The 17,934-nt window shown below is 43.3% G+C and overlaps 1 protein-coding gene across 5 annotated transcripts in view; it reads right to left on the bottom strand.

Moving 5' to 3' along the window:
* The window catches only part of SLC14A2 (solute carrier family 14 member 2), a 358,648-nt gene that overhangs the window by 23,666 nt on the left and 317,048 nt on the right, over positions 1 to 17,934 (bottom strand). For 4 of the 5 annotated variants that reach the window (XM_036419071.2, XM_045574193.1, XM_045574192.1 and 1 more), the window contains 7 exons: positions 17,034 to 17,223; positions 14,934 to 15,062; positions 11,169 to 11,361; positions 8,328 to 8,475; positions 7,220 to 7,354; positions 5,581 to 5,630; positions 4,891 to 5,065 (listed from right to left, as the gene is read on the bottom strand). In XM_036419071.2, the coding sequence (XP_036274964.1) occupies positions 4,891 to 5,065; positions 5,581 to 5,630; positions 7,220 to 7,354; positions 8,328 to 8,475; positions 11,169 to 11,361; positions 14,934 to 15,062; positions 17,034 to 17,223 (1,020 nt within the window). Of the gene's footprint in view, positions 1 to 1,229; positions 5,066 to 5,580; positions 5,631 to 7,219; positions 7,355 to 8,327; positions 8,476 to 11,168; positions 11,362 to 14,933; positions 15,063 to 17,033; positions 17,224 to 17,934 lie in introns of those variants that run through there. The other variant, XM_045574195.1, reaches the window with a different exon arrangement.

Here is a 17,934-nt window from a genome sequence, read left to right as displayed (position 1 = left end):
TGTAACACTTGGCAGCCAGAAAATGAAGACACAACACCTCCAGACAACTGAGGGGAAAGGCTATAGCCCAGACACCCACTCCCCGCTGAAATGCCATTCACTTAGCAGGAGAAAGGAACTGTGGACATGCAAACAGTCAGAGAACGTGACACCTGTATTCTGTCATATATTATTTGAAGAAAATAAAAAAGAAGGGCTCCTAAACAGGTAATTAGTGAATAAGAACCAAGATTACAAAACAGGAAGGTGATGAGTAGAGAAAACAGTGATAAAAGGTAACATGCCCAATATAAATAGTTAACTCCAAAAGGACGATGAAACAATTCCGTTTTTTTTTAAAAGATAAATATTGCAAGGGGAAAATAAAAAATGATCTCAGCAAAATCTAGAGGTGGAAAATATTGGAGAAGTAAGTGTGTTAGGGATGGGGACCTTGGGGAGGAGTGAAAGTAGTGCAAAGGTTTTCATCCCACAGGGTGAGCAAGGAGCATTGGCAAAATGGGGTAGCTTGTGTTTTTATAAAACTATTTATTTTATAAAAAATAAATAGTTTTATTTGGTGTCTTGCTTTTATATAACAACAGAGAAATATAGTTTTGCTTATGAGCACTGGGAAAGAAGCAGTGACCACTAGTGGAATGGAAGAAATATAGAAGAGCTTCCAAATAAACAAAGGAAAGAAAAGAAAAAAAGATAGTAACATAATAGAATGTGCAAAAGAAGAAAAGTTAGGAAAACAGAAGCAGTAACAAAAAGTAAATAGTAAAAACAAAGTGGAATAAATAAAAGAAACATATTGATTGTCACAATAAATATGAAGGGGTTGAATTATCCTACTAAATTACAGAAACACTTAGATTAGCTTAAATACAAAACATTGCTCTATGTTATTTTTTAAGATATATAGTTAAAAGAAAATGATAATGCTTAAAACAAAGGTCTAAGAAAATTTCAAAAAGTAGGTGTGGCAACATTAATAAGCTGATAAGAGGTTAAAAGCACTAATGAGAATAAAATGAGCAGTTGTAATAGTAAAAGATAAAAATCTATGAAGAATAAATGATAGACAATGGGCATCAAATAATATAGCTGCTACATATATGAGGCAAAGGTTTTACAAATACGAAAGAGTTTAGCTTAAATTAATTATAGTTGAATTATAGTTGAATTTTAATAAACCCATTTCAAAATTAAGATCCCATGCACAAAAAATAAATAAGCACATAGAATAATTGAATGATGCCATTAATAAATCAATTTAATATGCCTTTCTTTCAAATAAAAATTTGCATCTTATATGTCCAAAATTAATCAAGTAATTGGCTACAAAGAAAAATTCATAAAGTTTTAAAATAGAGATTTTATAGGCCATGTTTGTTCTGTCTTTAGTCCAATAAAACTAAGTATAGAAAGTTTAAAAGTATCAAAAAGATCCTACATACTGGAAATTAAGAAACACATTCTTAGATAATCCTTGGATCAAAGAGAAATCAAAACTAAAATTACAAACTATTTAAAAACTGATTAAAGTAGAATATTTTATTTCAAAACCTATAGTACATGGCTAAAGGTGAACTCAGGGGAAAATCAATAGCCTTAAATGCCTTTGTCATTAAAGGAAAAATATCTAAAATGAAGAAACTTTATATCAATTTTAAAACACTTGAAAAAAAAAAGAACATTTAAACAAAACACCAGAAAATAGGGGAAAAAATCAATAAAATAAAGAACAAACCACAACAAGTAGAAATAACAAATTAATTCCAAACTACTTCCTTGTCAAAGCCAATAAAATGAGTAAATCTCTCACAAACCTGATTAAGGAAAAGAGAAAGCAAAATCACATAAAATTAGAAATTACAAAGGAGATAAAGCCACAGATACACAAGAGATTGAATTATTGTAAAAACTTTATGAGTAACTCTATGGTGTCAAAAATTTAAAACTAAAGAAAATAGATTATTTTCAAGCAAACAAACTCTCAAGTTTGACCAAGAAGTAGAAAACTTGACTATGTCAATTATCATAAAAGTGATTAGAAAGACGATTCAAGATCAAATTATTTAAAAATACAGCAGGACAATGCTATTCCACGATGACAATAAAACTCTACCATATAGCAGAGAAGATGAAAATGGGAGGAGGAGATGGTGAGGCCAGAGGGAGAGATGATAAGATTTGGGGAGAGGACAGGGGAAAGGGGTGTGCATGATAGAAAAGATTTTTAAGACAGTGTTTCCTTTAAAGTCCCCTTCTCCCTAGCCCCACACTTATATTCCTTCTCTCTCTAATGACTGCTTATTAATGTTCAGCCACAAATACTTATGTTCAGTTTTCCAAAAGCTCCTGCTGCTATTTGGGGTGATAGTAGACAATATCAGTGGCCTGCACCCTTGCAACCTCATGCTGGTGGTGAGAATCTGTAAGTTCAGGGTTCCTGCCTCTACTCATTCAGAGTGTCGGTGAGATGGAGAAGTGTTGGTGAAGGTGGGGCAAGGTCACTCCAGGGAGCTCTCCTAACCCATGAGACTCTTTGGGCTACTTCAGAGGATATCTGGGCATCTGTCCGTGGCCTGTACACAGGGTTACCTGCACAGGGCAGACTTCTCAGAGGCCTGGGGATTTTTACTTCTGCTCAAACTAGCAGATAATATTTATTTTTATTTTTATTTTTTATTTCTACATAAATATCTTGCCATTTTGGTCACAGTGTATTATAGACTTTCTGGGGCCCTGTGGTTTTTCCAGACTTGCTGGGGATATTTTTTTCCCCTTTTTCTGACTAACTTAGCTTTTATCCATTTGTCTTCAAATGAGTTTGGCATCTTGTAAAATAGTTAAACTATTCATTCCTGGGTGGGAGAGGGTTGGGGGTTGTTAACGTGGAAACTTGGGAGGAAAAAACCCTCACAAGACCTAGATCCCTGTGATCAAAGTGGTACCTCATAAAAGACAAACTATGAAGTGGGGAGGGAAGAGAAGAGAGGGAAGGAGATAAAGTTACTCTAGTGAGCTGAAAGAATTTTCATATCCAACTAGTTTTCCTCTCCTTGAAATCCAATAAAAGATGGTTCAGTTCTTGGGTGGAGCTTCTCAAGGGCTTAATGGAGAAAAGAGGCAATTTCCTAGGGCAATTATCGGGGTACCTCTGATTCTGTTATCTCTTCTTAGAATACCTTGGGGTCTCCCTTCCATTTTGGTTAACTGTGCCCTGGCTAGAAGCCTGGATGGGAATTGAAGCCCCAAGCTTCCTATAGAAGCCTCTGCATCACAAGATGAGGGATTATATGGCCTTCACACTCCCTTCTAACCCTGAGCTTCTATGAGCCTCCCTGCTCTTGCTGTTGGAAGCTTCTGGGCTTCTGAAGGGTCATGGTTTTTTTTCTTCCTTGTACAGTGGTGAGCCCGCTGGCAGAGGGCGGAACAGGGTGAGGAAGTGGAGGACAGTGAGCCTTAGGAGTGGTTCCCAGACATCTGTGTGGAAGGATGTACAGTTAAACCTGTACCCATTGGTACACAACACTGTGTCTGTCATTCTCTGAGAGCCTCAGGTTGCATCTTCCTGAGTCTGGTCATACTAATCTCACTTTCTGTTGTTCATCTCCAACCACTTTTAATCTCTCTACTTCCTAAGAATTTTCACACCATCACCTGGCAGATACATGCCTGTGGTATAGAACCTGGTGGTTTCCTTTAGGCCTGCTGATTGTCCAACCATGCCTGACCATTGTTATGTTGGCTCTGTGTAGCAGGCACTGACATACTACCGTTTGGAGGCCACATCTAGCTTGCTATCTGTTTGATAAAGTCTTATTTGAACTCAACTACACCCATTCACTTATATACCATCCCAGGCTACTTTTCACTATAATGATAGAGTTGAGTATTTGCAAAAGAGACTATGGCCTTCAGAGCCAAAAATATTTACTATTTGACCCTTTCCAGAAAAAAGTTTGTCAACTCCTGATCTATATACAACTAAAGACTAAACTCAGGCTAGTTACTGTATTAATTGGGAAGCCAAATTATAAAATTCATAAATAACAGTTTATCTAAAGTCAAGGCTAACCATTGAAATATCAGATCTTAAAGAGCCTCCAATATCCATAAGCAAATAAAAAAAAATGGAATAAACTTTCCCAGCTATTCACAAATGAGCTCAGGTATTTTCTCCAACTGAAATTTCTGCCCAAAGTTGCTGATTTGAGTTACACAGAGAAATGCTTATTCTTCATAAAAAAGTCACATGTAAGATTCTAATTAATTAATTCCTTCCTATGGAATATCACCTTGCCCTTTACTCTGACCACTATACGTTTGAGACTTCATATTTAGACACTTCCAGTGCACTCATTGTCCCTATTTCAATTTTAAAATGTTATCAGTGTAAGGTTTTATGTAAAGCTGAATGTGCCCATCAGCCACTAGCTCTGTGTACTACGGTGCCTTCAATTCTTCGCATTTGTCTCCTGAATTTTCATTCACTCTGTGTCTGCCTAGGAACCACTAATTAAGATAAATTTCACAGCATCTATTATTTAGTTAAACATGCCAACAAGATTATCTCTTAATCACCTTTCCCAAATACTAAATACAAACAAATAATGTTCTTGTTTTAAGTCGATGACTTTGAAAACATGTACCTTTCTTCTAACTCTAGTAAGCTTGTTACTAACTTCCTCTAATGTCACATGATGAATAGTTGTGGCAATTTGGTCAGAGAGAGAAAACCAGCATCAGGAAAGAGAGTTGTTGGTGTGTCTGGTTCTGCACAGGTGCAAGAGAGGCAAAGAAAGCAGGTGGTGTAGCTGATTGACCCAGAATCGAGACCACAGGGAGCAGAACAAGGTTCAGGCAAAAAGCATTTCTGCCTGGAACTTGGCTAGTCACCGCTGGGGGACTTCTCTTCTTCAGTGCTTTTCAAGGTCAGATAATAGATGCGGTTGGCCTCTGGGTAGGTGACCTTGCTGAGGGGCAGCTTGTAGATGGCAGGGTTGTTGGTTGTCAGGAGCATGAAGATGAGGGCGGAGAGGCAGAAGGCCCAGGTGCCTGGTGGTACACCAACCTGGAAGCAAAAGCACTGGTATCTGAAAATGTTCCTAGATCCTGGGGGAGAAGGGTGTGGTAGGGGTTGAGATTAGGACATCTCCCCTAGTGACAGCATTGGTTTCTGGAGTCATAAGGACAGAGGAGTTGGTCTATGAATTTGAGGTGTTGTCACTTTTGGAAACAAACAGAGTCTTTTAATGATGGAGCTGAAAATTGGCCTTGAAATGATGGCCTCCAACATCTAGCCAAACACAAGTACTTTCTGTGCATCCTTGTTCTCCACTGTTGGTTGCATCACACACACACACACACACACACACACACACACACACACACACGCACACATACCATGCACACTTCAGAGGCAACTGTACCCAGTTGCCAGCACTTCTCAGGACAAACCCTAGATAAACCTTGACAAAGGCATTCGTATTGGCTACTATAACTCACTCAGGATTCCTCCTTAAGAGTCCAAACATTCTGAAGCACTGGCTAGGGAAGAGCACAGTGTTCTGGAGAGTATGAACTTACCACTGCCATTATGTTGGAGAGGGCTGCTCCCATGTATGCACAGAACAGGGCTGCAGAGGAATAAGGATCATCTAGTCAGCTCCCAGGGCCCACCCCTAACCCTCTTCAAGAGCAGGGATCTCAGCCTGTCTCCAGCAGCCTCAGTGTCTACACCACATATTGACATATGGCCCATCCCCCACCAGACTGTGCATTATCTGAGGAAAGAGGGTAAGGTTTATATATCCTGTTATCCCCTGCCATTTCCATCGTGGCCTTGCATAGAGTCAGGGGTCACTAAGCATCTTTTGCTTGTTCACACTGACTTTGAGATGGTCCAGCATAGGCCTGAATGATTACTTGTCTGTGGAGTGAGTGGTCAGACTATATGAGCTCCAAATAGGGCCCTTCCTGTCAAGATTCTGAGAAACCATGATGTCATTGGACCCTCACCAAGTCCCATCAGAGTTGGACCTTATTGGGTTTCTGAGCTCATCCCTAGGAGCCAGGCATCTGGGTTCAACCATAGGATGTGGCCTCCTAGGATAGTTAAGGGAGATCTTCCATACTCCTGGTGCTTCTGGATAAGCTCCTTCTTTCCTTACCCCTTTGATCTCTCTATTTCTCTGTCTAGAACACCTTCTCCCCTCTCTGCCTGTCCAGATCCCACCCTCTCTCTGAAGCCTCCCCAGAAGGTTCTAGCCACAGGAACCTGCTACTTTTTTGAAGGCCAAAGGCAGTTCCAATCTGACCTTCAAAATACCCAGTGCTTTTGATTTAACAAACATTTATGGAGGTCACTGTCTCTATGCCCATCCTTGTGCCATGCTGAGAGGAATACAAGGGACATGGAAGTCATTTAGCATTTCCACACAAAAGTGGGAGAAAACAAAAGAAAAACTCTCCTGGATGCTATTCTGTTCTGTCTCTAGTTTTGCTTATTAAAAGCCTGCTGTTTCCAGAGAATGTAAGCAAACTAGGGCAGAAAGGATGATGAAAAGATGAGACTGGGTTTTGAATCCTGTTTTTGCCATTAATAGCTGAGTTCTAGGTTCATTAATCCCTCTGAGTCTCATTTCTTCATCTGTAAAATGGGTTCACAATCTATGCCTGGAAGTGATCTTGGGAGGATTAGGAGGGTTCATATGTTTATATGGCACAGAGTGTGGTGCTGGGTGCATATATAATGATTGTGCTCAATATCTCCTTGGACATAGCATTCTGTCTTTATTCTTACACATTCAAGCTTCCATAGAGCTATATTATATTTTTCTTAGGTCTTGATGATCCCAAGTACACCATCTCATTAGATCTTCCCAACAATCTTTTAGACATCACAACCTTAATAACTGTGCAATGGCTCCTCTTTTGCTAGACTATGTCTTCATGACACTACTGTGTCTTCTATGCCTTGCCTGAGGCCTAGAACTTAGTGGTGCCCTACAAATCATTGTTGAATGAAGAGTCATTGAGAGTAGGAATGCACTATGTGATGGAAGAGGCACCTCAAGTCGCCCAGCTGTGAAAGACCCAAGCCACTGGTCCTTCTATCACTGCTGCTCACTTCTGATTAGTGGTCACCATGGGTTTCATCACCAAAGGTGGGTTTGTGGGAGGGGGGAATAGAGTGACTTGGTTGTCAGCTTTCCCAAATACTCACCGCAGACAAGGGCCAGCAGGTGGGTCTGCCAAGTGAGGGCGTAGAACATGCCCCCGATGGCGATGCAGGCGAGGACACAGTTGTAACTCCAGAGGCCCATGTAGATCATCTCAAAGGGCGTGGCCACTGTCAGGGCTGTGGGACAAGGAATGGTGTTTCTGGCTGGTTCTGAGTCACAGCACAAAGGCATCTTGTGGCTGGTGCTGGGACCCAGGGTAGCCTCATTCCAGCAGTTTCCCCTGACACCTGCTATAGCTACCCATCAAAGGAGCCTCTACAGATGGTGTCTGGTCTCTGGAAACTAGTAATAGGAAGAGAGCAGTAGTTTCCAAGCTGTTTTTCAAAGATTTTACACATATGTATGGCTACTTCCAGGGGGAAGGAGAAGGGAGGGGGGCAAGGCCATAGGACTCTAGCCTTCTCTTTGGCTAGAGAAGCTACATTTTTAGTAAGAAAGATTTCAGTTGAAAACTTTCTGCTTCAAATGGTTGAGAAAAAACATGAATGTGCATACAGACATATGGAGATAGAGAAATGATACAGCAAAATGGGTGAGATGTGTACAATCAGTGAATCTGGGTAAATGATTATGGGTGTTACTTTCATTTTAGATAAGTTTGAAAATTTTTTTTCAGATAGCTTTATAAAAATTTCTGCTTCTAAGACATTTTTTCCCCCAAAATATTGGAATGGGTCAATAGGTTCCTATTCTCAATGCCTCGAACTCTAATTTCTGACTCTTGTCCACACACACATACATATATTAAATTATATTTTCAAGTGGCAATACAATTTTTGAGAATATTTTTTCTTTTAGATTATTCAAAATTTCAAAGTGTTGGATCACTTATGCCACTGCCTATCAGGTTCTACTTCTACCCCTTAGCTCCTAGGGGCTCAGTCTGCTAGCCTACTGGTCTTCGTTCCCCTTGTATCTCTCCATGTGTCCTGCTACTGCAATCTGCTCCCTTAGGAGTGTCAAAAAATGGAGAAGTAACTTGATAGTGTTTACAAACTCCAGTGAGGATAGCAAGTCTAGAATATTTGTTATGTGTGTGTGAGAATGACCATGGGAAAACGATCTCTGCAGAGAGGGGTGCTGTCCTACCTGCTAGCATCCCCACGATGGAGCCGATGGCTGCATGCAAGCAGATGAGTGGTGAGCAGATGAACAGAGCCACTAGGAACACGCCACCTGTCCAGGGATTGTCACAGCCGTACACCTGGCCGACCCCGACGGGGATGGCTTGTAGCAGCTGCAAAGTAAATAGAATCCAGGTCATTGGAGTGTGGGTTGGTTATGCAAAGACCGGACTTGGGGCCAGGACTGAGCCATTCCTGTGGGGTGGGTGGGTAATGGGGCTGAACGGGAGTATGGCTGTGCCCTCCAGTGTGTGAGAAAAGATGGGAGGGTGTGACCTGGAACAAATAACTCCTCACTTCACCACCTTGCAGGCATCTGAGCATTGCTCATGCAAAGCCAAGCAGGAGCTGGGCAGGGTGTTTCTGAGGTACACATGGCTTCTACTTTTAGGAAACCTCTTCTCTAGACTACCATTGGGGATTTCAGTGAACTACGGGAAATCCTAGAAATACTCCAGGAATATTATGACCATTCAAAGCCATTTTGATGGATGATTGGTCCAAAGGTCACTCAGCATATTGTTGGCCAAGGCCAAGGTACAACCTCTGAACTTGACCCCTAGTCTCTTTGTGGCTGCTGCACATTCAGTGTTAGCCTGAGGACTAGGAGGCCCCAGGGAAGGAGGAGCACTCAGCATTGAAGAAAATAATGTGAAGAACTTTTGGACAACAGCACAAAGCCCAACCGTCCCTGAGCTGAGCATCAGTTGGTGATGTTGGAATTGAAGATGATTAACTGGCAGTGACGTCAGATGGTCTTTTTCCGCTCAAGCTAAATCACCCATGTTCTGGCTGTGTTTTAAGGGCAACAAGGAAGGGAAGGGATTGGCAGGGTAGGGAGAGCTTCATGAAAAGATGAGAGGGTGTGACCTGGGGCTTCATGGCTTCAGCTTTCAGGGGGGCTCTGTACAAGGTTGTGTGACCATGGGTGTGTCATTTTCTCACTTAGGCTCTGTTGCCTTCCTCTCTAATGAAGAGGCTGGCCCAGTAGATGATATTCCAACTTTAAAATCTTGCAATATCTTTTTTTCCACTACCAGGTGGAAAAATCTTGCAATATCTTTTTTTCCACTGACCTTTTTGAGGACAGTGCTCCCTTGTGGCAAGGTACTTAATAGGTACTTAATAACAATGTATTGAATAGCTTAGTGGTTTTTAAGCTTCGTATAAATAGGAACCACCTAAATATCTTTACAAACAATGTTGATGTCTAGCTCCTCCCAGACTTTCTGATTTAACTGGTATGGAGCATGACCGGGCCTCAGGGGTTTTTGGATGTGCAAAGGAGTTTGGGGACCAATGGGTTAGTTATTGACAATCTATTGTAGATGTTGGGAGTTCATTGTCTTTCTTCCATTGGTGAAATTTTGTACTTTTTTTTTTTCCCCCCATAACTTGATTGTATTCTGAAGTTAGTATGATTTCTTTTTTTCTTGAGAAGTCTTTGAGAGCTTTTAGGAGTTGTCCACCCTTGTCTCCGAGGTGGTGGCCTTTTAATAACCAAGCACTGTCTGGGCTAGACCCTACAGTGCAAGGAATGACAGGATAAGGGCTCTGTGTTATTTAAAGGAACCTGAAACACTTTGTGCCAGTCCATGGAACTCAGCTTAAATGGGGGAACAGGCTGGAAAGCTACTCAATAAATATTCCACTACTTCCTGAAGTCTGAGGAATGCTGAGGGGAATTGGGCTCCCACCTTCTATCTGGGAACGCAGATTTTAAGCCCAAGCAGCCAAGAATGAGAGGAATGAGGAAACAAGTTGACTTGGAAAGGGGCCTCTATAAGGACCTGGTGAACTATGGCCCCAGGAGGCCTTCCCTCCCCTCCCCACTGCTTTTCAGGCCACAGCTGAAACCCTGGTGTGAGGGAAAATCAGGTGTGTGGTGGAAATTTACTGAGCTCCAGGCTCCTCATACTCTAGATAATCCTCATGTAATAACAACATGCCTGTTCAACTAAAAGGAAGTCACTCCTCTCATTGTTTTAACGAGAAAGAGGGAAATGGCACTGAGTCTTCAAATCAGCTATGGATGGTGTAGAAGAGAAGCCTGTTGTCAGAGTGATGGTTGGGTAGGAAGCTCAGAGAGTGTGCTTGGGTTTCAGGGTACGTGGGTTTGGGTTCTACAATTTCCTAACTGTTTATTTTGAAGGTGAACAAGAGCCATCTCTTCTCTGTGGCCCTTTCCAATATGGACCCCTCAATGCTGGATTGTACAGTCACACAATACAGGGTGGGTGGGGCCTTTCTCTCTGGCAATGCCACATGTCACTGCAGCTCATGCTTCATGGATAGGGCACAGATAAGGTCTTCAATAAAGTTTCTGTGTGTGTGTGTGTGTGTGTCCTGTTAATCTTCACCTGAGGATTTTCCACTAATTTTTAGAGAGGATGGAAGAGAGAAGGAGAAGGAGGAGGAGAAAACACACACACAGAGCGAGAGAGAAAGAGAGAGAGAGAGAGAGAGAGAGAGAGAGAGAGAGAGAGAGAGAGATTGATTGCTTCTCGTAAGTGCTCTGACCAGGGCTGGGGATCAAGCCTGTAACTGAGGTACATGCCCTTGACAGTAATTGAACCTGTGGGCTCTCTATCTACTGAGCCAAACCAGCTAGGGTTTCAACAAAAGTTTGTTGAAAGACCCTATGAAGGTAGCAGTGACCTTTTCCCGTCCTTTTCTCCACCAGACTCGTTATGTGAGGGAGGGGCATGTAGAGAAACAGAGAGCACGGGGAATGCCCGAACAAGTTAGAGAGAAGGTCTACAGTGGAATCAGGGGGTCCAAATTCATCTGCCACAGGGTAACTTACCAAGGGCACTTCGATCTCCGTCCAGGTGATGTTGGGCACCGAAGCCACAGGCTCCACTAGTGTCGTGGGGAAGAAGAGGTTGTAGTGGCCTGTGGCCGCCAGGTATAGGGTCACTGCGATGTTGAAGGGCAGTGTGAACACTGGGAGGTCCCACTTGCTGAAGATGGAGTTTAAGGCACTAGAAAGAACTGGACTGAAGATGGAAGAAGCAAAGGGTTAATCACTGTAGTCATTCTTAAAGCTACACCATCTCCTCAGCTCTGGCCGCTGTGCTGTTTACTGTCCCCCTGATACGGTCCTTCCTGCTCTCTTGAGACTCAAGCAGCCCAGTGACTTGTGATTGGGAACAGGTACTCAATTTTAGGCTGCACCTTTAAGACACACAATTTAAAAGTAATATAAACCTGTCTTGAATAGAAAACTTTGTAGAATACTTTAAATATTTCTGTTAGTTAAACCAAGAAAGTGAAACAAAATGTAATTCTTACAAAATGTTATGTATTGTCTTTGGCTCATCAAGATGTGCAATTGCTACTCTGCTGAGCTGTGATAATGTTTTAGGAGTCTGGCCTCTGGGAGGAGGCTGTCATGCACATAGATAACACACAGTATTGGATTCAGTTCAAATACTTGGAGCTACTCTGGGGACCACCATGTGAAAATGACACCTTGAGTTTGTGTTTCCTCTCTTCTTGGCGTTTTCCTTGGAAAGAACACAAATTTTGGAGAAAGAAAGAGCTGAGTGCAAATGCTACCTAGAGGCTGAGTAAGCAACATTAGGTAATTCATCTTCTTTAGCTTTAGTTTCCTCTGTAGGGACCGGATACCCTGGACTCTTAACACCCTCCATCTTCCACTCTCTGTGAGTTCAGCACAAAACATGAAATCATAGGAGCCAGCTGATGGTCTACTTTTAATTGATAACTGTGAAGCCCAAATGGGCATTTAAAACTGCCTGAAAACCCTGTTCACATCCCTAGCCAATTAATTCTCCAGCTTGCTGAGAGAAGTGTTTCACATCTTATCTTATCACGTCTGATTTCCTTTAGTTTCAGCTAACCACCTTGCTTTACTTCATTAAGAAAATAGAAATGACAAGATGAGAAATGCTTCATTTCCCCACCGAAAGATCCACATTCAACTGCCCTGTGTCCACATTCTCCTCTCTCGCTGTCTTTTTTGTATAATGGACATGTTCCTGTTCCTTTATCAGGCAAATGCTTTCCCCTGTACCTAGGGAACCAATCTATCTAAAAGATGTCTGGGTTGCCATGACACTGTACATCCTCAGTTTTCTTCCTGCTTCTCCAGCAGTTCCTTCACAACTCTCTGTCCGTTGTTCTTCCTCTCTTTTGCCAATTTCTAAATATTAGATCATATGACTCTCTCTCTCTCTTTTTCTTCTCTCTCTCTCTCTCTCTCTCTCTCTCTCTCTCGCTCGCTCTCTCTCATCTTCTCTTTCTGGGTAATATCTTTAGTTCCATGGACAAAAATATCTTCTATCTGCCTCTGAGTTCCAAATCTTGACTATATCACTAAGCTCCAGATTTGCATATCCAATGACCTACTCACTACTTCTAACTTGGAAGTTTAAAGTTCCATGTCTAAACAGAACCTTCAATTTTCATCCTGTCTCCAACTACCAACCTGTTCTTCTTAGTCTTCTCCTTCAAACCAGGTGCTCAGGAAAGTTATAGGAGTATCTGAGTCAGCCCCCACAAACCCCATACCCCACAGCCTCTCAGGAAGTCCTATTATTGCTTCTACTTTCCTTAAAATATACCCAAGCCCAACCACTTTTCACCATCTCCAATATACCATCCTATTCTAGACTGTCCTCATCTTTTGTGGGTTATTGTAGCCAACAACTCACTATGCCTTTAGTATTCACTCTGTCCAGTTGAAATCCATCCTCCACACTGAAAGAAGAGTTATTTGCTTAAATTTAAACCATATTGCACCACTCCTCTGCTTAAACCTTTTGACTGCTTCCCATCACAGTTGTAATGAAAATTCAAAGGCCTATTGATCTACAAGGCATATAGGGTCTGGCCCTCATCTACTTCTGCCTCACCTTCTGCTCCCCTCCATTCTGGGTTTCAGCCTGACTGGTTTTGTTTCTTGAATACATCACATGACTCCAGTTGGGGTCTTTGTCCATGTTCTGCTTCTGCCTGCAGCATCGTTCACCCAAATCTGCAGATGTCAGGACCTTCTTGTCATTAAGGTCAAACACCTCTCTGCACAGTGGCATCATGACATCCACATCTGGACTCATTCTCTGTTGCATTTGTCCCATCTTGTTTTCCTAAAGTACTTATCACACATTGAAATGACCTTTTTAATTCACCTGTTCATGTGTTTATTTCTATCTTTACCAAGAAAAATGTAAGGTCTAAGAGGATGGAGACCTTCTCTTGTTCACAATGGTCCCTAGCACCTAGAGTAGTCCAAGCATATAGCAGACACCCAGCAAACATTAGCTGAATAAACCTGGAAAATGACACTGCTAATACCTATGCTGTGGATTGCTTTTAAGGACTCTGAGATAAGTGAACAACTATAGTAGTGCACACAGCTCAGCCAAATTGCCACCCAGTGTGATGTGGCTGAGGAACTGTGCCAAGGGGCTTAATCTATGTAGTTATAAACCAAATGTATGCAAATAAGGATAAGTCCTCCTACTCCTTACATGGGGGCCCGTGGGAAACATTAAGGAAATCCCCAACAGAATTGACTGCTTTAGCTGCTTGTCCTGATAGATTAAGAAAGAAGCCCCAAGAAAAAACGTAAATTGCCTGGAATGCTCAATGTAGTAATTTATTTGCAAGCACTACTAAAAAGTAATGGAACAGTACTTAAACTACATTAAACTAACTGCTTTTAGTAACTCTAGACTTTGAAACCAAAGAAAGACATTTACTTCTTAGAGATGTTAAAAACCAGTCAGCATGTCTGAGAGGAGGTTAAGCCCAGGGCTGGAGACTACGGGTTCGCTTTGGGCCTCCTGTCTCTGCATTCAGCAGGTGCCCTCGGACCCGGCAGGCCTGCTATGGATGCAAGTGAACTAAGGCCCCACGAGTAAAAAGCCTCGCACACACTGTGCCCAGTGGGTAGTTCCTAATACCCTCCCCCCTTACTTTACCTTCCTTCTGCAAAATGAGGTGATTTCACAGTAAGATCTCAACTGATGTTTCTCATCAAAGACTCTATGCTCTAAATACAGATGCACTGGTCCAGGAAGGCTCTATGTATCTATCACCAGTGAGTTTTCAGCTTTTGGATCTTGGTTCAGCTGTAGGATAGATGATTATCATAGAGCCTGGGGTTTAGTAGTGAAGACTCTGGGTTCAGAAGGCTAGCAGTGATCACTTTTTACCAAGTGTGACCTTGGGACAAGCTATATAATCTCTGTGTGCCTTGGTCTTTCCTTCTGTACATGGGCACTGCAGTAGTCCTACACTGCTTAGCACTGTGCATGTAGGAAATGAATGTCAGCCTTTTTCATGAGGCCTGTAATGCAAGGAGGGATATCAGCACAAGACCAAATGTGCGGTGCTTTGTTGCTTTAAAGGGTTCCTGTCACTCCAAACATGATCCTCTTGGGTGTGACTGAACTCATGGACTTCCACAATGTCTTTCAGGACAGACCAGCCTGATTGTGAAGATGTGGGGCCTTGTGACGGTGCACGTCCCTGTCTAGTCTGAGACACAGTCATTTTGGGGCTCGGTGGGTCTGGGAGCAGAAACAATGAGGTGTCTCACCAGGCCATGGCGGTGAAGGTCACAGGAAACAGAAGCCACCAGTAATAGTCAAACTTCTTGGAGAACACAGCCATCAGCAGTCCAACCAGCATCCCATTGTATCCGTGGAGTCCGGAGGCGATCGCGGACCTGGGGGGAAGCAGAGTTACTCTGCGTTTGACCTCATTGTCCCTCTCTCCTGCTGCTCACAGAGAAGTCAGTTTATTCAATGGATGTTGGGCAATCACATAGCTGCCAGCACCTTCCAGACACACACACACACACACACACACACACACACACACAGTGTGTATGCCTTGATTACCTTTGCTGATCTAGAATTAAATTATGCACTTCTGTCTTTTCTATGACTACACTCTCCTTCTCAGGGGAGTCTCAGATTGCTACATATAGAGGGAAATCTGAAAGAAACCTGAGGTGTGACACCGGAAAGTTATGTGTATATGTATGTGTGTGTGTGTGTGTGTGTGTGTGTGTGTGGTGGAGAGTGCCCCCTCCCATTCTAGAACTCTTCTCTGCCAAAAGTCTGGTGGCTTCTGGATTTGGTTGTCAGGAGGAAACCCATTACCTTACACCCCTGCTCTGACCATCAAAACTGTAAAACTAGGTTCAACCCCAATGCCAAAGGATCTTCATTAGGATCATGTTCCATTACAATATGGCAGCATCAGTGTTACTGACTTCGGGTTACTATCTGTAAACTACAGTCTCAGGCTGTGGTGATGGGGGTGGGATAGTAGGGATGGTGGTAGAGGGAAGTGGTGCATTTTCTGACCCGGATATGTGGCTGTGTCAGTGGCTCATTGTGGATAGTGGTGAAGTCATGGCTCTTTGGAAGAATTTGTATGTAAGGTGCCTGGAATTATGTACCTGTGGTGTAGGACATGGTACTGACCTATCAGTAATGAAGCTCAAATCTTTTCTAGGTACTGAGTGGAATATGAAACATTTGGACTGGACTTCTCATTTTGGACATGTTTAGAACATAGTCAGGGAGAGAAGACTCAGAAAGAAATTAGAGAATCATCCTATAGAATAAGAGCCCAGATGGTGTCACACCCTTGCACAACATCATCACAAGATGGCCGCCACAAGATGGCCAACAGGGGAGGACAGTTGTAGGCAATCAGGCTGGCAGAGGAGGGCAGTTGTGGGCAATCAGGCCTGTAGGGAAGGGAAGTTGGGGGGCAAACAGGCTAGCAGGGAAGGGCAGTTGGGGCCATCAGGCCAGCAGGAGAGGGCAGTTGAGGGCAACCAGGCCAGCAGGGGAGCAGTTAGGGGGAATCAGGCTGGCAGGCAGAAGTGGTTAGGGGCAATCAGGCAGGCAGGCAGTCAGGCAGGCAAGCAGTTAGGAGCTAGCAGTCCTGATTATGAGAGGAATGTCCGACTGCCAGTTTAGGCCTGATCCCACAGGGGTACCAGATTGGAGAGGGTGCAGGCTGGGCTGAGGGACACCCCTCCCTCCCTGTGCATGAATTTCATGCACTGGGCTTCTAGTCTAATATAGTAATGGGGTACAGTCTGTGGTTGTTCCGAGAGAAAGAAAGGGTCAGAGCACACTGAGGCAATCAGGGTGGCTCCCTGGAGGAGGAGAGATTGAGGGAATGGTAGATACCCAAAAGCAATAATGCTCAATTTGGAACAAGTGTGATGTTGAGTAGGAGGTAGGGTGGATTTATTAGAGAGGCTTTGGAACCAAGTTGAGGGATTGGATTTTATTCTGATGCATATTTGGCTTAAATTTGCCTTTCCAAACTCTGCATTACATACTGTCTTGTATTATTAGAAGACATTTCTTGCCTGTTAGTCTTGTCCCCCTCAACTAGATTGCAGGCTCCATGAGGGAAGAACTGCCTTGATGTTCTGCATCTGCCCCAGAGGAAGTGTTTCCAGAAGGCTCTACAGTCAAATGGAGCCTGGCTCTGTCATTTGGTGTGAGCATAGGAGTGGTTTAATTCTGTAAGGACCTCCAATGATCTGTTCAAAGCTGAGACTCAAGAGACCTTGGCCTGGCTGAGAGAATAAAGTAGGCTGACCACAAGTGATCACCTCTCCATCTGTCTGCCTCAAGACCCAAAACCAACATGGAAAGAGACCCACCTGTCTTGGCTCAAGGCAAGGGCAGTTAAGGTCGAGACCACTGTCCCCAGACCCCCAGCAATTGTCCACCAGGGATTCTGGATCAGGAGCCCGATGAAGATGATGAACCCGCTGAGAGGGTTGTTGACGAACATCACCTGACCAGTCCCCCTTAGGACCCAGTCTGTGAACTGCAGGGCCAGCGGCTTATCTGAAAGAGATGGGCAGAACCAGAGCCATTAGCAGAGTCCAGCCTGTCCTTCCCTGCTGGACCACTGGTTGGCGTGGCAACCAAAGCAGACAGGGATGCACGAGCCAAGACACTTCCCTTCATTCAGCCTGGCACCCAGCCCATGTCTCAGTGGCCAGGCAATCAGTCTGCATGGGTGCTAGTTTTGCATTACACACCGAGGCACCATGCTGAGACCAATTTAACGCCGTTCCAGCCATTGGCTTGGTTGGCAAGGAAGCCCCAGGAACATTCCAAGGGAAATTTATTGATCCAAGGGAAGGGGTGGAGAGGGAAGGAAGCTCTTTTTATATAGCGCTGTATGACTCAGTTGAGGGCTGGTATCTGAGCAGCAGAAACAGTAGTCTGGAGAAATGAAGCTGGGACAGAAATGATTTTAGTACAGTTGTGACAATAGTATTGAGTCAGGACCTGGAAGAAGCCAGGTCCAGAAGAGGGAACATACATTTGATCTCATTCTCTGGGTTGGTTTCCAGTACATTTCATACAAGTGGGGGCAGGGAGGTGAGGTGTGTTTGTTGAAGCATTTAGTTTAGAGAAATAATCAGAAGAAAGACATTAAAAAGAAAAAAACTCTGGAGTATTGGTGGGGTGATGCTAATACTTGGCACATAATACATAGCCAGCAAAAGTGAAAGAATGACCAATCAGCTTGTTTGGGAAATGGCTTAT

The sequence above is a fragment of the Pipistrellus kuhlii genome, unplaced genomic scaffold (genome assembly GCF_014108245.1).
Source record: "Pipistrellus kuhlii isolate mPipKuh1 unplaced genomic scaffold, mPipKuh1.p scaffold_m20_p_6, whole genome shotgun sequence".
Taxonomy (NCBI): domain Eukaryota; kingdom Metazoa; phylum Chordata; class Mammalia; order Chiroptera; family Vespertilionidae; genus Pipistrellus; species Pipistrellus kuhlii.
This window is presented reverse-complemented; position numbering and strand designations above follow the sequence as displayed.